General features: G+C 38.2%; 1 protein-coding gene and 1 long non-coding RNA gene across 17 annotated transcripts in view; one reads left to right on the top strand and one right to left on the bottom strand.

Annotated features, from left to right (window-relative positions):
* Nucleotides 1-3,422: 3,422 nt before the first annotated feature.
* LOC144457758 (uncharacterized) lies at nucleotides 3,423-4,599 on the bottom strand. Its single transcript, XR_013487241.1, has 2 exons — nucleotides 4,322-4,599; nucleotides 3,423-3,645 (listed from the first exon to the last, which is right to left on the bottom strand). It is a non-coding gene; the product is annotated as an uncharacterized LOC144457758 (long non-coding RNA).
* Nucleotides 3,923-21,448, top strand: part of LUC7L3 (LUC7 like 3 pre-mRNA splicing factor) — a 72,422-nt gene continuing 54,896 nt past the window's right edge. For 11 of the 16 annotated variants that reach the window (XR_013487231.1, XR_013487233.1, XR_013487232.1 and 8 more), the window contains exons 1-6: nucleotides 3,925-4,208; nucleotides 18,944-19,010; nucleotides 19,813-19,852; nucleotides 20,263-20,407; nucleotides 20,952-21,026; nucleotides 21,106-21,210. Coding sequence is in view for 3 of the 16 variants with exons in the window: in XM_020972767.2 (XP_020828426.1) it covers nucleotides 4,110-4,208; nucleotides 18,944-19,010; nucleotides 19,813-19,852; nucleotides 20,263-20,407; nucleotides 20,952-21,026; nucleotides 21,106-21,210 (531 nt within the window). In the remaining 13 variants the exon portion in view is untranslated. Of the gene's footprint in view, nucleotides 4,209-18,943; nucleotides 19,011-19,812; nucleotides 19,853-20,262; nucleotides 20,408-20,951; nucleotides 21,027-21,105; nucleotides 21,211-21,448 lie in introns of all 16 variants that reach the window. The other 5 variants (XR_013487239.1, XR_013487238.1, XR_002321732.2 and 2 more) reach the window with 2 other exon arrangements.

Here is a 21,448-nt window from a genome sequence, read left to right on the forward strand (position 1 = left end):
GTGGACCAGACTCAGAAATAAGGAGCACTTCTCTGATTGTAGTTCTGACTTATTCTAGCCATTTGTTACCCAGCATGGGGAAGATGGACTAGGAAAAATTATGTGGATATGGGTTTTTACAATAGGCATATGATTACATATATATTAGGGGCAGCTCACCTAGGATGTGGTCCTCACCAGAGGAAGTATGGAGGGTTAGAACTGTCTATGCCCCTGGGCAAAGCCCCTCTTGCCCCACCCTAGGCATAGCTGATAGCTATATTATACTGATTCTTTTCATTGTGCTTGACAGCATGCTATTTATGTCTAGTCTGTCTTGTATAACAGCTAGAGAAAAGAATTGCAGGTATTCTTTTTTTGTTTTTTTCTTTAAACAAAGTTTTATATAAGTGCTTGTTTTTTTTTAAGCCTACTTTTATATAAATCTATTTCTCAAAAAATTTGCCACAGCCTATAAACTGAATAACTGGTAACTAATTACTACCCAACAAAGCTGTCGTAGGAGTAAAAAAAAAAAGAAATAAAATATGAGGGTTAAATTAGAATTATGAAGCTCCTAAAAGAACTATGATATATGTATGTGTGTATATATGTGTATATATAATATAATATGTATTACCTATATGCAATATTAATAAGTATATATAAAAATCATGTATATATGCCTATGTATGTATGCATACATATAAAACTTGTATATATGTATATGTGTGTATATAAATATAAAAATCTTGCCTAGATCCTTGCCTAATCAATCTACTGAGAGGCTTTCCAAAGGCAGTAGAAAACACAGCTGGGCCAGTGCCCAGGTGCTTCAGAGAGATCTTGAGGTCAGGAGGCTTCAGAGACAACACTGAGGGGGAGGAAGGAAGGAAGAGAGGGGATGAATCAGTAAGGGACAAAATTAGGTGTTAGAGTTTTCATTTCATTTTCTCCTGGGGCTCCCTAGTGTACTCAAAGCAAGCTTTCTCTTGCTGGTGGTAAGGAAAAGCCCTCCTGTGTTTATCTATTGAAAATTTTCAAAAGTAGGACATACCTCATGCTTCTTAAATATAACAGCTCCTAATGTAAGCTGACTACAGCTATGAAGTGGTATGTAAATTTTCAAATACATAATACTATGTGAGGAAGAGGGGATTTAGTTTCCCCTCTCTTCCCTTATATGTTTTATGACAATAATAGTATTTATATAGTGCTTTAAATTTTGCACCACAACCCTGCTATCATTAACCTCCTTTTACATATCAAGAAACTGCTAAGATCAGAAGACACAGAGAGATTAAGTGACTTGTCCAAGGTCACATAGCTCAGATGATTTACCTAATCAAATGGGTAGTAAGTAACAGAGGAGGAATTCAAAGGAAGTTCCTCAGATTAAACTCCCACAGAAATGAAACTTAGTGAAACTAGTTTCACATCCTTTCCATGATACAAAGTTTACCCAATTTCTTTATCTGCAAAACCTCTGCAATCCTATCCAACTCTCAATATTTTCCCTTTTTTTGGTCTCCCTTACACCAAGTATAGAAACTCAGTAAATATTTATTAAGTTGAATTCAAATTGAAGTGGTCACAGCTAGGAGTCAGCATATAGATTTAGTCAGTTTTAATTCATACAATATATAATAAACATCACAATATTCTCTTTATAATCTTGGAAAAGTCCCCTTAAAAACTTTCTCTGCCACCATTTCCCTCTGTAAAACAGAGCAGAATAACTCTTGTTCTTCCTCTACCTCACAAGATTGCCAAGAAGACAAAACTAAATATTTCTGGTATTCAGTCTTTGGGGGGTGGGAGGTTAAGGAAGCAGAAATGGCGAATAGGGATCAGACCTGTAAATTTATTTAGGGCATACCCTCTACCAAAGTCCATGTGCTTCAGTTCTGCAGCTGTAATTACAGTCTTTTCATGGGACAGGGAGAGTGAAAGTGATTTGCTTAGTCACGTGTTGTCTGTCCTTCATTTTGGAAAAGGACCAATGACATCACAGGTGATGGCTTGACTTGTGCATGAATTAGATTTAAGTAAGGTAGAGTTGCACAAAGGTTTTTGCCTCACTCTCCCTTCCAGTATCATCGAATTCTACTTGCAAGACAAAAGTCGGGAAGACCATCAACTGCCCCAGATGCAGTAAGTGACCTAGGGATTGTTGATGTCTGACTGAGCCCTAAGCACTCCTAGTGCCTGCTTCAGCCACCTTCATGGCCACTGGAACAAATTGTTCTCATCTGCCCATTCCACTGGGTAAAGTCTTCATGTGCTTGGGGTGGACATCCCCCTAACTCACTGATGGGTTTGAGGCCTGTTGGTTACCTTCAGCCTGGTTTAGCCTGTCTGTCAAAACAGTTTTGCTGGTTTGTGGCTGCTGTGCATGCTACAGCTTCTTGGCGGTTGAGAACTGCTCACCCACCTTTGGTGAACATAAGAATGGAGTGAATTCCAAGCATGGGGGATAGCCCATATGAATGTACTTGGGTAGAGACATATTTGGGAGTATCTAGTAGTTTAGTTTAGTTAGATCATGGAGTACACATAGTGAAATAGTGAGAGATAAAGTTGAAGCCAGAATGTGGTGACTTAAATGCCAGGATAAGTAGTTTGAATTTTATCCTAGAGGCAAAAGGAAACCATAGGAAGTGTTTGCACTTGGGAGTGATGTAGTCAGAGCTCTACCTTAGGAAGATTATTTTGGTAGCTATGGAAGGGATTGACTGAAGAGGAGAGAGTGGAACCTCACAGCCTATTTAGTCAGTAAGAGGGAGGACTTGAACCCAGGCCATGCTGACTCCATGGCTAGCTCATACATAGACTGTCATGCTGTTGCTCTCTTCAGTTTACCCCCCCTTTTTTTTTTCAGTTGCACTTTCAACAAGCCTTTATTAAAGTCCTGCTATGTTTCTTCATCTATAAAATTAGGCAGTTGAATTAGAGGACGCTGCTAATGGTCCCATGTGCCAGGCAGGCACAGTGCCAAACCAGGTGCAGAGACAAAAACTCAAACAGTCCCAGCACTTAAGGAGCTGATAGAGGAAACAACATGCATACAGAAAAAAAAACCACATAAAAGATATACAAAATAATTACAAAGTAATGAGAGAAAGGTCCTGACACAGCAAATAGAGTCCTGGACTTGGAGCCTGGAACACTCGGCTTCAAAATCTGCCTAAGACACCAACTGTGTGAACCTGGGCAAGTCACTTCGGTCAACATTTAATGATGGCTTACTCAGTGCCAGGCACTATATTGTGCTAATTAATTAATTGCTGGAGAGACTAGGAAAGGCAAAAGACAGTTCCTGTTATCAAAGAGCTAACAGACAACTAGCAGGTTGGCCTAATTCCTCTGAGCTCTAAATCTGAGATCCTATTAACTGGTCTCCAGTAGGAAGTGGCCCCACCTCAAGGAAAGTACTCCGCAAATAACAGGCACTTAATAAATGCTTTATTCGTTTCATAGCAACGGGATCTAGTCCAACCCCTTATTTTACAGATGAGGAAAGCTGAGGCCCAGAGAGGTGGTGACTTGACCAAGATCATGCAGTGTGTTTATCAGGTTTTCCCCGCCGCCGGTGACGGTGACGTTAGTTACATTAGAACACTCGGCTTCTACTAAAGGCTGTGAAACTGATTCGGAGGGCTATGCCTAGAGGAAAATAAATTCAAAAAGTGGGAGCATTAAGCAGGTTCCACGTTTGTTTTGTCTTCCCAAAGGCTGAGCAAAGCCGAAGCTGCCAGCGGGAAGTGGCCCGAGAAAGGCAGGAGGGAGAAAGGAGGTCGGTGGGGGCGGGGGGGGGGTGGAAGCCGCGGAGAAGGGGGAGGTGCCAGACGCGCTGCTCCACTGGGACTATAAGACCCAGGAGACACCGGGCGGAAGACCGCGAGATTGGTAGGGGCCGCCAGCCTAGAGTGCGTTCTCGCGGGCGCCCGCGCAAGGCACGCCGGGAAGCTGTTCGCGCCGCTGCCGCCATTTTGGCTCGTCTCCTCTTCAGCGGCGGCCGCGGCCCCTGTTGCCGGAAAGCGGCGGGGAGCGAGGAACGGCGTCGGCGTCGCTGGGGTTTCTTCTCTGGATTCCGAGGCTGTGGAAGCAGCCGCTCGTTGAGAAGCATCATGATTTCGGCCTCGCAGTTGTTGGATGAGTTAATGGGCCGGGACAGGAACTTGGCCCCCGATGAGAAGCGCAGCAACGTGCGGTGGGATCATGAGAGCGTGAGTTCCGGGGCCTGGGGCTGGCTTGGGCCTGGACCTGGGGCGGGGCAGGGCGGGCCGAGTTCGGGGGGCGATGTGGGGAGCTGAGGGGCCGGCGGTGGGGTGGGACGTACCTGAGGGCTCGACCTCAGCCGGAGGGAGGGGCTCGCTCCGGGGCTGGCTCCTTTGTAAATAACAGTAGTGCTACTACGGAGGCCCGCGCGGGAAGGAATGTGTTTCTATTTCCTAGGCTCCGGGGGCGCGGCCTTCTGCGGGTGACTAGGCGGCGGGGTGGGGGTGGGGAAGAGACCCAACATGTCCCGCCCCTTTACCACCCTCACCCCGGTTAAGTTTCGGTGGAGCGTGGAGTGTGTGTGTCTGTGTCTGTCTGTCTGTCTGTCTGTCCGTCCTTAGAGCCCCACAGCCTGGGCCGCCCCGCGCTTCTTACTACGCCTTGGTATTCCACCTCGGGCTATGCATTTCCGTGGCTTTCGGAAAGACCTGTCAGAGTGGATGGGAGTGCATGTGTGCGCCAAGAAACTTCTCCAGTCGCGTGAAGAGGGAGGGCCGCGTCGTCCCGGGCCGGAGGCAGACTCTGCTTAAAAGCCAGAATACCCTCCACGGCTGATTGCCCACTCTATAACCGCGGCGAAAAAGTGCAGTCGGGAACCTTTTTCTTTAATTTTTTTAAATTTTATTTTTTGCAGGGAAATAATGTTTAGAGTTTTTCCAACGGTGGGATTTTTTTAATTGGCACTAGCCAAAAGGAAAGAACTTTCTGCACTGGGTGGTCGTTTTCCCCTAAACGCTCTGTGATGTAATAGATAAGTGCTTTGAGGAATTGCAAAGTGCTCTCTCCGTGAGGTCAGAAGTCAAGTGAGCAAACGTTGTTATGTTCTTAATAACGCCAGGGCACTGTGCTAAGACCGTAAATATAAGTATATAAATATAATATTGTGCTGTGATTCCTTAGGATAAGAAATGGTGAATTAGTTTGACGAACCTGAAACTTCTTTTTTGCGGGGGGAGATGTTTTAACAAACTGACCCCTTCCCCCATTTAAAAAAAGGTTTTTTTGTTTGTTTCCGGCTATAAAATAGTCATAAATTGTTAATCGAATGATGTTTTCAAAGTCATGCATACTCACTGGTGAAGTGTTTTTGTTTCCTAATTCATTTTGTGGGAAGTAATTCACTTACACCTATTTTAAAACTTGGAAAGTTTTCCGTCCAAAGGTGGTGGTGCCCAATAGAATTTCTTCATGCTTAGAACTTTTTTTGTGAGGAAGGGCAAAACTTGAAGTAACTACCTTGGGGTTGGCACTCACTGGCCTGTAGTAGGCAGCAGTAGTTTTCATTGTGACTTAAGGTACCAGTCTTCATTTTTTGGTCTCATCTCCACCCAGCTTGGTACTCACTCAGCCTAAACTACAGTAAAGATGGAAGAAGGGTAAGCTAACTGTATTACAAGTTAATTGCAAACTTTCTGTTAGTCACTTGCTGTATCTTAGGGCAGGTGCCAGAGGCTGGGAAAGGAGTGGAGAGGGTTTACAGAAATGATAAAGTGACAGACCCTGCTCTGAAATAATTTACAGTCTAGTAGGTGAAACTTTCATATACTTAGAAAAAGTGTAAAGTGGACTAAGAATGGTAAAATGCTTCTAGTTGTGGTTAGTCTGGTGATCACAAGCCCTTGGTTTTTTCTGCCTTATTATTATTCTCCTTTCCCTGAAAACAAGGCTTCCCTCATGTATTATGATATGCTTTGTTATTGTCTCAATGATGTTAGAAAAGGCTGAAATTATTATGATATAGTACAATGACTTGCCTAATAAAATTTGTAAAGTTGGTTACCCCACTTTTGTACTACCTGCATTGATTTGTAGCATGTAATTATTAGTAACTGATATTTACATAAAGCTTCACGAAGTGCTTACTTTAACTCCAAAGTAGGCTAGTGTGAATACTAACCTCTCATTTACCAGGTGAAGCAATTGAGGCTCAGAGGTTTAAAGTGCCTTGACATAGGTCTCATAGAAATTGACCACTGTGAATGTTTATTAAGTGCTAAGTACTGGGCAAGCTTTTGGAAGAGCTGTAATGATTAAATAGGGTAAGAGCCCCTGTCCTCCAGGATCTTATAGTCTTCAGATTCAGACAGTATTCTTTATGTACTTCAGTGCCTCCCATAGTGTTTGTGATCAAAATCAGTCATACTATTTTTGTTTGTTTGTTTTTGGTTGGACAGTGGGGGTTAAGTGACTTGCCCAGTCACACAGCTAGTAAGTGTTATGTGTCTGAGGCCGGCTTTGAACTCAGATCCTCCTGAATCCAGGGGCCAGTGCTCTATCCGCTGTGCCACCTCGCTGCCCCCAAAGTCAGTCATACTTTTGAAAGGCAGTTGGCAGTCATTTAAAACTCATGCAGTTAAAAAATTATTGTTTCATCAAATACATTTTTTGTATATGGTAAGCAGTGGTATTGGGTAAGAATAAAAGTCATGTTCTAAGTGAAACAATGAATTCTCTTGACATCATGTCTAATTAATTTGCAGATTCCCATCTGGCTAATGTAATACTACTAATACTTAACTGTGATTATCTAGCTTTCCATGCTGTTAAAGCCAAACCCTCATTAAGATTTGATTTTTGTATATATGTGTGTGTGTGTGTGTATACACACACATACACATATGTGATATAGATACAGTTCCTCTTTTTAGTTCTATCTTTTCTTTCCCTATACCCCAGTTTCTCTCAAGTACAAAAAGTGATTTGAGTTAGGAGTACCTTTTTTTCTATTGAATTTAATTTAAATTTCCAATTTACAAGCATTTTTTCTTTCTTTCTTTCTTTTTTTTTTTTGGTGAGGGCAATTGGGGTTAAGTGACCTGCCCAGAGTCACACAGCTAGTAAGTGTTATGTGTCTGAGGTCGGATTTGAACTGAGGTCCTCCTGACTCTAGGACTGGTGCTCTATCTACTGCGCCACCTAGCTGCCCCAACAAGCATTTATTTTCTTTTTCCCAACTTGGAAACCAAACACATATGCATATTTGAGCAAAAATATTCCAACATTGCCCATGTTCAAAAAAATGTCTCATTCAGAGATTTAATGCTGGAAGGAACCTTAGAGATCATCTAGTCTGATTTTTCTATTGAGGAAACTGAGGCCCAAAAAGCTGAATTGGCTTGCCCAAGGTCATAGAAAGGTAGTTCATTGGCAAAACCTGGATGTAACCCAGGTCATCTGACTCGTCCAGTACATTATTCATTCTGACAATACTAGCTATTTAGGACAGGAATGGGAACTTTATCCCATTTCCCTAGTCCTAGGTCTTAAACTATACAGGTATGGATTACTCTGTGCTTCATTTCTAATTGATATTGTCAGTGACTCCTACAAATTCCTCCGCCACTTTCCTCTCCCCAAGTTGATGATCATTTCCTCAGCAAACTGAATACTTTGGAGGTCACTTCTTATAAATCTAACCCTTTAAAACCTTTGGTAAATGATAAATGAAGAAACCTTTTGTGATGAAAATTACTGAGCTCCTAAATTATTTGTAGTGGTGTAGTATCAGTATTATATATTGTAGCTGGATTTCTGAAAGGCTTAATGTTTTGTTTTACTCTGTCTTTGTATTACCACATTTGCTACACAGTGGAGTTCTTGCTATTTTCTGCTTGTCTCTTAACCTCTCAAATGAAGAAGTTATACAGTAGATTGTTGGGAGAACTATCACAATCTGGGGGAGCTGAGAGGTGGTAAATACTCCAAATTCCAGTGAAATCAGATTTTTGCAGCAGTTTTGAGGGGTCATTGATTCTAATCCCTACCTTTGTTGTTTTTATTTACTCAAGAACATTGATGTTTCTACATTAAGCATCTCCTGTCTTCCTAGTGAGTAATTGTAACAGCCTAATGTAAATAATTTTCAACGTTAACCAAATGGGAGAATTTCAGCTGTTTGACATTTTACTGGAAGTACTTTAGGAAGTACCTTATGATGATAAATAAGATTGTAAGGAATTAATGCTAATTTTATTTGAAGGGGACTTTATGGTATAACTGAAAATCTAATGTTTTTTTTGTTTGTTTTTTGGTTAGATAGTGGGGTTAAGTGACATGCCAAGCAAGGGTCACACAGCTAGTGTCTGAGGTCAAATTTGAATTCAGGTCCTCTGACTCCAGGGTCATGCTCCATCCACTGCGCCACCTAGCTGCCCCTGAAAATATAATGTTGAAGTTCTAAATTGAGGTTTTGTTAAACGTTTGTCTAAAAGTGAAATTACTTATTGAACTCTACTTGAACTTAGCTTTCACTTTCTCTCTCAACATATATTCAAAATTTAGGAATAAAATCTTGGCTAGTGTTACCAAATATTGAACCTATATTGAAAGAAGTCTTTATTTGTAATAACCAGATATTTTTTTGTTTGTTATTTTTTAGTGCAGCCTTTTTTTTAAATTAATTTTTAGTTTTCAACATTCAGTTCGATAAGATTTTGAGTTTCTCCCCATCTCTCCCCTCCCTGGACCCCAAGACAGCAAGTAATTTGATATAGGCTCTACATATACATTCATATTGAACCTATTTTCACATTAGTCACGTTGTAAAGAGTTAGAACCAATGGGAAGAAGAAGAAACAAACAAAAAAAGAGAGAGCAAATAATATGCTTTGATCTGCATTCAGACTGCATAGTTCTTTTTCTGGATGTGGATAGCATTTTCCATCGTGAGTCCTTTGGAGTTCTCTTGGATCCTTGCATTGAGAAGAAATGAGTCTATCAAAGTTAGTCATTGCACATTGTGGCTGTTATTGTGTACAGTGTTCTCCTGGTTCTGCTCACTTCGCTCAGTATCAGTTCATATGTCTTCCCAGGTTTTTCTGAAGTCTGCCTGCTCATCATTTCTTACAGCACGATGGTATTCCATTACATTCATGTACCACAACTTGTTCAGCCATTCCCCAACAGATAGACATCCCTTCCATTTGTAATTCTTTGCTACCACAAAAAGAGCTACTATAACTACTTTTGTACATATGGGTCCTTGTCCCATTTGTATGATCTCTTTGGGATACAGACCTAGAAGTGGTATTGCTGGGTCAAAAGCTATGCACATTTTTATAGCCCTTTGGGCATTGTTCCAAATTGCTCTCCATAATAGTTGGATCATTTCACAAATCCACCAATAATGCATTAGTGTTCCAGTTTTCCCTCATCTTCTCCAGCATTTATCATTTTCCTGTTTTGTTATGTTAGCCATAGTGCAGCCTTTCTAATAAAATAACTGCCTAGCCCAAAAGAATCAATTAAACCATTAATTGATAAATCAATAGAAAATGCATCAGAAGTCCCTAACCTGCCGTTTAAAAAAAGAAAAGTAGATTCTTTTTGATTTCACTAATTTCCCAAATGTTCAAGAATATTAAGTAGACTAATTTTGATTGCTTCCTACTCCCTGTCTCCAAGTATTCTTGTTTAATAAATTATGTGATATCTATTTCTTGGCATTCTGTGAAATGCTTCACTAAAATTATCACTGATCACTGTTCAAAAATAGACAATAAATAGGGTTGCTTTCCAGAATTTGACATTTAGGCCAATTAACTCCCTCTATCAACAGTGCCCTCCTCTTCCACACACAGAAAGACCCTAAGCAGGAAAAAAGGAAGCGGTGGTTAAAGAATAAGCTGTACCAAATTCCATGTAACATTTCTTGAATACTCATGAGTGAAGTTTGATAACTTGTAGGTACATTTAAGATTAAATGTTAATTTAAGATTTAAGATTAAATCCAAGGAAGTTTAAATACTGATGGGTACTACCAAAAGCATTTCTTCTGGTTATCCTTCAGTGTAGACCTTCACAGATAGCCTCATAGTCAGGTATTCAGTGCATGTAGAGATCTAGAATGAAAATTTTCCAAGAAAAATACAAAGTTTACATGATGTGCAGTATTTGAGTGTTAACTGACATAAGTAAGAAGAGCTAGTTAATATAAGATTTGTGGAAAGCAAATGTTATAAAAGATTACAGGAGTAGCATTATCAGGCCATACAAACTTTTGTTCATATGATTGAGTACAAGTTAGTTTCTGCATTTATTTACACACTAGAAGTTTTTGTGCTGTTTTGTTTCTTCCTTATTAAGAATTGTGTGCTTCACTTGATATGTTTGAAATTTGCAATTTTCTTAGAATTTAATTGGCAGGACAGCATGCCATCAAATGAACAGAAAGTCTCTGATGATGATTTTCTTTTACTTTTTTGATTATTATAGTGTTGCTTTAATATCTGTGAAAAGAAAAAAATTCTGAATTACTTAATCAGAAATCTCCTTAGCTTTAAAGGTGTCTTTACTGTTCCAGAGTATTTTTACCATCACTTAACGATGGCATTCTATGTGCATGATTGGTAGCACTTAATAATGAATTAATGAGAGGTAGAGTAGCCTGTAAACTGTTTTGTTATTTCTTTAGCAGCTGTGTACAAAACTTCCACATGGCTTCAGTAAAATTTTTGAGATTTCACTTAATGTTGATATTCTATAACCTACTTTAATAGGAAAAGGAACTCTCAGACATTTTTACCTTACTCATTTAATACTCTGTTTATTTTATTCCCTTTGCTTCCCAAAAACCCCACTCAAAGCTATGGGCTCCTAGAGAGCCAGACATTTATATTTTTCCATTTGTATCCCCAGTGCCATCCTCTTGGTAAGTCTGTATTAAATATGTCATAGAATTGTTTTATTCTCCTTTGTGTTGCTGTTCAACAACTAACAAAAAAAAATGCCTTGTAAGATGTAAGAACTTAACATTTGTCGGTTTGGGGTCTGTAAAGGATCCTAGAGATTAAATCTAAGTCTAATCTCATTTCATAGATATTAGGAAACTGAGGTTCAGGGAGTTTAGTTGGCCATAATACTTATGTACAGAAGGTCCTGAAAGGCTTAGTGAAGTTTTAAGCTTAAAAAGCTGCACTAACGATTTTGGGACACCCTGTATATTAAAAAGCGAAGGAACAAATCTTTTTGATCTGCCTTTTGTGGCATATTTGAGGGCTGTGCTCCTAACTTTTAAGAACTTTACCACTAGGCCCCACTCAGATATCCCTTATCTGTCCCCAGCTCTTTTCTAGTTGTCTTCTCACTTCAGAATGTAGGCTCCTTGAGGACAGAGGCAGTTGGCTTTTATATTACCAGAACTTAATAGTGCAGTGTTTGGCACATCGTGAGAGCTTGATAAATGCTTGTTACCGTCTAAGCTAAGGGAGAACTTATTTAAGAGAAGGAATTGCTTGGGAAACCTAGAAGAAACTTTATGGTATAAAAGGCAATGTTTAAAAGAAAATTAGGTCATTAATCTCAGGAAATCAAGTGAAAAGAGGTATTAAAATTTTTGCTTTTTTGATTCATAATGCTTGTTTGCAGGGGGGGGCCAAAAAACCTGCAGGTAATATTTTCAAACCTAGCAAAGAAGAATAAGGAAATAGTTGAATTGGATAATTGAGAACTTTTAAAAACCAAATGATTAATTTTACTGGTGCCTTTCATTACCACAGTGGCAATATTTGTGTGATTGTATCATGATGGAGTTTTGTCTTAATTTTCTTTTGTAATTTCTCTTTTTAACTTTTCAAATTTCAAGTGTTTGTTTTTTTCATGTCACAAAAGTCCCTCTGGGAAGCTGATGGATAACCTGATGAGTGAGGTTTGGGTGTGCAGAATAAGAATTTGAAGTAGCAACAAAAGAGCAAATATTAAAATCATATAAGACGTAGTAGGTATGAGTTCCAGTCTTAGTTCTGCCACTGACTCTTTGACTTCGGGAAGTTCCTGACCTTATGTTGGTCTGGTAGTTCTGGCTTCAAATTGGAACTAAATAAGACACTCAAGAGACCATCTAACAGTTAGCAAAATATGGTTTTGCTAATCACATGGAAAGGATATTGCTCCTCTACCTCAATTTGCTACTGTTTTCACCCCGTTCAGTCAGTCAGTAAGCATTTCTTAAGTGCCTGCTATGTTTCAAGGAACTCTGCTAGGTTTGGGGATACAAATACCAAGAAAAACAATCTACTTGCAAGGACTTTTTTTTTTAAGTCAAAATTATTTTCCCTTCAGTTGGGGAGAGACTTGTAACATGCATTCTCAAAACAAATTCATTAATTACTGAGAGATTTCTATGGCTCTGTATGTGGTGTCGTTCCCCCCCCCCGCCCCATATTCTATGTCTTGAGCTGTACTCTGTGTCCTGTCACCTTTTTTCAGGTGATATGATAGGGTAGCATGTTTCATCATGTGTCTTGTGTAGTTGTGGTTGGTCATTGGTTCTTTCTAGTCCTAAAATTCTGAAACTACTTAATGGAAAAACTGCCCTACTTCCATCTTGAAAAGGTAAATGATAGATTAAACCTAAACTACAAACTTAAGAGGCATCCAGATACAGTGGAATCAGAATCCTGTTCTCTTTTTCTGCAACTTAACCTCTCTACACCTCAGTTTACTCATTTCTAAAGTGAGGGGAGTTGACTAGATGGTCTCTAAGATTCCTTCTAGCTCTAAATCTGTAATTCTGGGATCTGAATTAGACTTGATGAATGACCACAATGAATAATAATACAAAAGCTGTCAAACAATTGAATTGCCTTTTTCTTAAAAACAGTATTTTAAAAGATGAGGATTGTATATTAACGTAGCAAATGAACTTGAATAATATTCTGATCCCCCAAACAAGATCTCCAGAGAACAAGCCTGGAAAAGGAGCTAAGCACTCTTGTACCCCCTTTCTGTCTGTTGCTGTAAGAACTACCATTGTCTCTGGAAAGGTCATATAGATTGACTTCCCTCTTGTTCCATTGATCATCTTTCTGACTTTACAAACCATAACTCCCTTTGCTGGCCACCAGGGATGTATTCTCTTCTCCATTAGACCATTAGCTCCCTGAAGGAAAAGACTGTCTCAGTCTTTGTATCCCAGAACTTAGCACATAGTTACATTTAGTGAGCAATTAAATGTTTTTTATTTATTGATCCTTCCATGTCTAGGGAAAACGGCCTTCCTTGCCAAAGTTAAGCCCTTCAAGCTGCATTCTTGATTAGTTTCTCTCACTTCCCAGTAATTTGAGGACCTTTCTGGATTCCTCAGTCATCCTCTTGATACATCTTGACTGTCAAGTTACTAATGTCTTTCCCTTTTCTATCATGCTTGTTTTTTCTTTCCTTTAAAAAAAATCTTAAAACTTTACCCTTTTACATCCTTGGTTTTATCTCATCTCTTCCCTTTCACCACCATACCGAAAGAAATGTCTATCTCTACTCCGTCGCTCTTCCAATTCTCGTAACCTGACTTCTACCCCTCCGCTAGTAATTAAATAGACATTTATTAAGCAGCTAGCATCTGCCAGGCACAGTGCTAGGTTATAGGGACAAAATGAAGAGTGAAACTTCATTGGAACTTCATACTCAAAGGTCTCATTTCTAAAATATATAAGGGACTGAGTTAAATTTACAAGAATCATTCTTCAATTCATAAACTGTCAAAGGATTTGAGAATTTTCAGAAGAAATCAAAGCTATCAATAGCCATTTAGAAAAATGCTCTAAATTGCTAATAGAGCAATACAACTTAAAACAGCTCGGAGATACCTATCAGATTGGCTAAGATGACAAAAAAAGAAATTGATAAATGCCGGAGGAGGTGTGGTTTTGGAAAAGCATACTGTAGTGCACGGTTGGTGGAGTTGTGTGCTAATATGATCATTTTTTAAAGCAATTTGGAACTGTGCACAAAAAGCTATTAAATGGTATATACCCTTTGACCCAGTGATCCTACTACTAAGAAATCAAAGAGGAAAAGGGTTCATATGCAAAAGTATTTATAGCAATTCTTTTTGTGGTAGCAAAGAATTGGAAACCGAGGAGATGCCTGTCAGTGGGGGAATGGCTGAACAAGTTATGGTATGTGCATGTAACAGAATACAATTATGTGGTAAGAAATGATGAAGTGGATAGTTTATAAAAAAAATCTAGAAAGACTTAAATGAATTGATGGCAAAGCAAGTTGAGCAGAACCAGGAGAACAATTTATACGAGAACACTATTATAATCGACTTTGAAAGACTTAGTAACTGGACAACACAGTGACCTGCCACAATTCCAAAGGATTCGTGATGGAAACATACTATCCATCTTCAGCCTTTGCTCTTTCCCTTTTCACATGCCTGTATACATTTGTAATGGGTTTTACATTTCTTGCCTTTTCTATGGGTGGGGAAGGAGTGGATGAGAGGAGAATTTGAAACTGAAAAACTGAATTTTAAAAAAACCCTGCTTATTCGAAGATGGCCAGTAACCTCTTAATCACCAAATTCAGTGGTCTTTCTGCAGACTTCAGCCTTCTGTGATGGAATGAACCCACAAGAATAAATATGGAGCTGAATCAGTTGTTGACTTAACTAGATTTGACTGACCAGTGACTATGGGAATACTAAAGAATACATATTTCTCAGCATTTCATGGTTCTTTTACAAAGGTCTTATGCTAGGGCATAAAGGAAACAAACAAATGTTAACTCAAACTTTGAGCCTTCCGAGACTGTTCTCTTCTCCTTTTATACTATTTCCCTTGGAGATCTTGTCTCCCATGGATTTAATTGTCTTGTCTTTGTGGATACTAGAAGATATAATAAACAAATTCGTTATGGATCATACCACAATAAATTGAGATTTGGTGCTATGCCAATCAGGTTATTGTGGGGCGTCTTTTAAGTCTATGCAAAATATTCGTTTGGCTAGTATCTCAAGGGAAATGATGGAAAAGTATAGTCAAGGGAGGCATAACATTATTGAAGAGCAAACTGTATTATAAGACAGCAGTCACTAAAACTCCTTGGTGTTGCTTAAAAATCAGAAAAATAGATCTGAGGAGTAGGCTAGATAAAACAAGAAACACCCAAGAGCATAAACCACTGAACCTTTTTGACCAGAACTATTGGAAAATTTGGATAGCTCAGCAGACATTGGGATTAAATGCAAAAATAGATTAACAATATGTACAATACGATTAACTTCTCATCTAATATTAGCTGCATTGATTTTATTTGTGCAAAAGCATTTCAGTTTTATGTTATCAGAATTGATTGTTTTTATCTTAGCTGTCTTTATGGCTTGTTTGATTTAGAAGCCCTCTCTTCGAAACACGGTTGTATTAGGTACCTCTTATTTTCCACTAATTTATTTTATAATTATTTAGGTCATGTATCCATTTAGAACTTTGTGATATATAATGTAAGGTATTAATCTAATTTCTGCTTGTGGGTTTTTGTCATATAGAGAGTTTGAGCCACTTAGTGTGCAGTGGATTGAGTGCCAGACTTGGAAGCTGGAAGTTAGGAAATGGAGTCAGGAAGACCAGAATTCAAAATTCGGCCTCAGATGTTCCAGGTGCAAGTCATTTAACCTCTGTTTGCCTCAGTTTCCTGATGTGTAAAATGGGGATAATAGCACCTAACTCTCCTTGGGTTGTTGTAAGGATCAAATGAGATAATAATTATAAAGCATTTAGCGAAGTGCCTGGAGCGTATAAATATTAGCTATCATCATCATTATTATTATCATTGTTATCCTTGTCTTGATAGTTGATGTTCTTGAATTAATTAGACAACTATGTTCAATTGCATCTTGGTCTTCTTTAATACTAGCTCTAACTTCTTCTGATTTCCAGTCTTGTCCCTCCAACTGTCTGTTGGGCATCTAAACATCTAAAATTCAACAGATCCAAAATTGAACTTAATACTTTTCTCCCCAAACTTTCCCCCCTTCTGAATTCCTCCCCTATTACTATCAAAGGCACCACCATCCTCCCAGGTGCTCAGGCTCTTAATCCAGATGTCATCCTTGACTTCTCACTTTTTCTCACACCCCATATCCAATCTGTTGCCAGTCTTTTTGATTCTACTTCCATAACATCTTTCATATGCACCCCTTTCTCTTCTCTGACATTTCTACTACCTTGGTTCATGCCCTCATAATCTCACACCTTGACACTTGCAGTACCCTTCTGGTTGGTTTTCCCCTTCAATCCATTCTTCACCCTACTATCAGATAGACCATCCTAAAGCCCAGGGGTGTGGGCACCCCATCCCCACCCCACCCTTTTATTCAATAAACGCCAGTGGTTCCCTCTTGCCTCCAGGATCTAATATAAAATCCTCTATTTGGCATTTAAAACCCCTTATAATCTGGCCTCTTCCTAAATCATCTTAATCCTTTTACTACCCCCATCCCCATGTAGTCTTTGTTCCAGTGACCCAGGTCTCCTTTCTGTTCCTTACATAAGACATTCCATCTCCATATTCCAGGCATTTTCACAGGCTGTTGTTCTCTATACCTGGAGTGCTTTGCCTCTTTATCTGCACTTCCTGGCTCCCCTTCAAATCCCAACTAAAATCCTACTTTCTCCAGAAAGCTTTTTATGATCCCTCTTAATTCTCAAGTTTGTTCCCTTTCTTGATTATTTCTAGTTTATCCTTGTATATATCTTGTTCCTGCATAGTTATTTGCAACAGTCTCCCCATTAGATGGTGAGGTCCTCTAGAGCAGGGACTGTCTTTTACCTTTTGTTGTATCCCCAGTGCTTAACATAGTGCTTGCTACAAGTTCAATATATATTAATAAATATTGTCTAACTGGTAAGGTACTCCATTTCTAGACTCTGGGCACCGGCATCTCTGAGAGCTGAGTGTCTAGCTAGCTGAGATGATTTCTCCTTCCTTTGAGTCTACTAAAATCCCACCCTCTATAAGAAGAGGACGGGGGGGGCTGGGGGGCAGCACCAAACTTCCCAGTTTTCCTTAGTCTTAGGTCCTTCCTTCTGAAATTATCTTCAATTTATTCTATGTATATCTTGATTGTACATAACTGTTTGCATGTTGTCTCCCCTGTTAGACTATGTTCCTTTTGAGCAGAGACTGCCTTTTACTTTCTTTGTGTCTCCAACACTTAAGGACTGGTAAATAGTAGGTCCTTATTCTTGTTGACTTGACTTAGAGTAGGCAGCTTAGGGATTCAGTGTAAGGAAAGGGGCTGCTGCCTATGTGGCTCCTTACTGAATCACAGGGATTCTGTGTAGAACATAGTTTTAGACCCGAAAGGGGCCAGAGAGGCCATCAAAGTTCAACCTTATTTTACTGATGAAAGAAAACTGAGGCAGAGGGTGGTCGAGTCACTTGCTTAAGGTCACACAGCTAGTGTCTGAGACAAGTATTTGAACTGAGGTGTCCTGACTTCAAGGCCAGTGCTCTGTCCACTATATCACATCCATAAGCAGTAGATTGTCATGGCTTTCCCATTAGCAAAGGTAAAGCTGACCTGATTATGGTGAGGCTCTATCTTATATACAAGTGATACTAGAGATAGTACCAACAAGTAAATTTGCTTCGTGATTGGTGGACATAACATAATGGGAAATAGTTTGAAAAAGAATTTGTATATACGAAAGGAAGTGATAGGTCCTTTTCTGTATTGATTTATCTGGTAATTATGCCTAAAGAAATTCAGGATAGAAAGTTAAAACATTTTAAAGAATGATAGCAATTTAATTTGTGTTTGCAGGATATTGGAAGTAGGCAATAGTCACACTTGTTTCTGGTTTAACTTTAAAAAAATAGAAAAAGATGTATTTGGAGATTATACACATTCTGTATTTTTGTGGGCATATTGAATTCTTTAAGTGACAGTGAAAAATGAAAGCTCAGAGAAGATATATAATATAATCCATCTTCCAGAAGCATATACCTACTTTTTAAAGACTTTTCTGAAAACTCATAATGATTGACTTTATAAAGTACTACACTTCCACCCCCAACACATATCACATAGGGATATAAATTAGATAATAAAATGAAACTGTCTCCCCTAGTTTTGTTTTTTTCAGTATTTAAGGAAGGTATTAAAAACATTTAGAAAATATAATAGGAAATAAAGAACCTTCTCAAAATTACATTTGAGATCCAGGCAATATTGTATGTCCTTAACAGTCAGGTAATAAAATTTTCTTGAAAGTACTCTCTAGAATTGCTTTTTTTCTTCTTAATAAAACGTTTTAATATTATCTTCATTTTCAAATATTTTAACAAAGAATAAAAATAAATGAACAGGGAACAGTTCAGCAGAACTAATCAACTTGTAAACCAAGATTAACAAATTGCATATACAACATTCTACTACCGTAGTCTCCCAATCTCTACAAAAAAGAGGAAGGAGGTATTGCTTTTTGAGATTATCCTTAATATTACCTATTTCCTAAAGTGTGATCAGGTGTACGTTGATAGTTTACTGAGCAGTAGTTTAGTAGTCTATAGGAAAGTTAATGTATTTTAATCTAGTTGGTCTCTGAAGTTCATTCTAGCTCTGGATCTATGATCTTGTGAACTTTACTTGAAAAACAATTTGCTATTGACTAACATTGAATGATAAAGAGGCTAGTTATGAATATACTTTGGAAGCCTCATTAAAAAGCATTCTTACCTCAAGGAGAGGTTTATAAAATGTCAACTTACTTGAAAGTAACTCTGATTTATCTATGTTGTAGCTAATTATTAGAAGCTAATGAATAAAATATTATAAAAATTATTGCTTTTTAGTAAGTAGATTTCCATAATATGGTATCTTTGTCAATCTAAGTACCTTAAAATAAAACCAGAACATTTTACAGTGTAAAGTAACTTTTTCCTTTTTTCTCTTTGCTAGGTTTGTAAATATTACCTCTGTGGTTTTTGTCCTGCTGAATTGTTTACAAATACCCGTTCAGACTTAGGTAAGTAATTTTTTTTGTATCTGACTTTTTTTTTTGTGAGGCAATTGGGGTTAAGTGACTTGCCCAAAATCACACAGCTAGTGAGTGTTATGTGTCTGAGGCTGGATGTGAACTCAAGTCCTCCTGACTCCAGGGCTGTTGCTCTATCCACTGTACCACCTAGCTGCCCCTAAGTAATTTTTTAAAATTGGTCATTGTCATTACTAAGTGTAGATTTTAAAAATGCTTTCCCTTATAATACTATAAAGAAATATTTCTTCAAGGTTTGCTAGTAATTTAAGTAATCTATCTCTTCCTCAGTTTACTAGTAGGTTAGTCTGCTACTTTGGTTTTTGAGTTCTCTTAAAAATACAAGTAACTTAACCTCCCTGAACCTTATTTGTAAAATAATAATGGAAATAGAAGAGATGTTGGAATGTGTGAACTCCAGTGTCCCTTCTAGTTCTGAATCCCTTATCCTATAAAGAGTGCCATATATATTTAGACCAGTAATTTTTTTCCCCCTCTGAGAATGGGACCAGGGGATATTATTTGGAAGAGCTTTATAGGCACCCGTCAGAACAATTGAAAGGTTATTGATATACCTTGAATATTCTTAACTTCCTCTTTGCATGAATTGATATAAGACATTTTCCATGGATCTATTATTAGAAAAAATTTAAGATCAAACAGAATTGCATTTCTGTGTAGTAATGAACAGAATGGTTATTCAGGATATGTTTAACCCCTTCCATTGGCTGCAAAAGGTTATTTGCTGATAGGTTTTCTTTTTGTTTTTTTGTTTTTTCATGTCTATTCCTAGGTCCATGTGAAAAAATTCATGATGAAAACCTTCGGAAACAGTGAGTTGCTGCTGCTTTTGTAGCTTTTTATACAGTTTTTTATTTAAAAGGACAAGATTCAGCAGTTGCTTAGAGTTCACTATAGAATTCATGCAGCACTATTTTCTAAGTTTTTGACTGGAAGTGGTAGCAAAGTCATCCCGTTTTTGTCTTTTTATACACAGCTTTTGGAGATGGTTGCCTTATTAAATAGGGGGTAGTAGAATGATGATTGGGACTTGGCAGTTTAATTCTCATTTTATGGTAGTATGTCCCTCAGCTTGAAAGAAAGCCTCAGAATAGTTAAGGTAACAAATGAAAGTAATCAGTTACTTTATAAGGTATAGTGGTGGCTTTCAACATAATATCATGTAGAGTGCTTTCTGTATAAGAAGGCACACATTTTTGTGTTTTGTTTTTCATTTTGTCAGGTATGAGAAGAGCTCTCGTTTTATGAAAGTTGGTTATGAAAGAGATTTCCTGCGATATTTACAAAGCTTACTTGCAGAAGTAGAGCGCAGAATTCGACGAGGCCATGCTCGATTGGCACTATCTCAAAACCAGCAGTCATCTGGGGTAAGTTTTGAAATGAGACTTCTCAGTACTGGAGCCTTCATTCTGTACTTTCCCAATAATACAATGTCATTTTTCTCTGTTTGCTTTTAGGATGACATAAGATTTAAAGGCAGTCACTTTATTTTTACTTTTCTGTGCCATTAAGCATCAGTGAGGCAGCATGGTGTAGTAGGTAGAGACCTAGCCTTGTAGTCAATAAAATCTAAACTGAAATCCTGCTTCTGACACATACCAACTTTTGTGACCATTGGCAAGTCATTTAATAATGCTCAATGCCCATGGCAATTTCCTAAGATTGTTATAGCTGAGATGCAGTGATGTTAAGCATAATATCAAATTTACCAACTGAAGGAAATCAAAGAACTGTAATACTCCATATGCTTTACTGTAACAATAGAAATCTGAAGAAAAATTTATTTTGCAAATTGCTTCTGGTTAAGGATTTTAATTGGCAAACATTTGTCCAATGAGATGTCCGATTGTAAAGGTTTGCCATTTTTTTCCTCCTTCATGAGTTGTTGGTTTGTGTTACTTTCTTGATCAGGCTGCTGGACCTACTGGCAAAAATGAAGAGAAGATTCAAGTTCTGACTGACAAAATTGATGTACTTCTGCAACAGGTAAGAATTACAGACATAATAACCAGAAAAAGTTGAATTTGTTTGTTTGGAACTGTCTAATTGGTTCTGGTTTCATTAGATTGAAGAATTGGGTTCTGAAGGAAAGGTAGAAGAGGCCCAAGGAATGATGAAACTTGTTGAACAGTTAAAAGAAGAGAGAGAATTGCTTAGATCCACAACGTCAGTGAGTAACAGTTTCATTCTAAGTTATCCATTGTTTTTGTGTGGTTTCAGAGGGAATTGATTGGCCTGAAAATATCTTATGGAGGTTATCCTCTCAGTCCCCCAAAGTTTACAAGTATTCATTTATCCTTTAATACTTAGAAGATCCATCATTTCATTGGTGATGGATAATTCTCCACTAATTGATATGTATAACCATATGAGTTGTTTTAGCTAGAAATATTCTTTACCTGATGACC

This window comes from Phascolarctos cinereus, unplaced genomic scaffold, assembly GCF_003287225.1.
Source record: "Phascolarctos cinereus isolate Bilbo 61053 unplaced genomic scaffold, phaCin_HiC Scaffold_5;HRSCAF=322, whole genome shotgun sequence".
Taxonomy (NCBI): Eukaryota; Metazoa; Chordata; class Mammalia; order Diprotodontia; family Phascolarctidae; genus Phascolarctos; species Phascolarctos cinereus.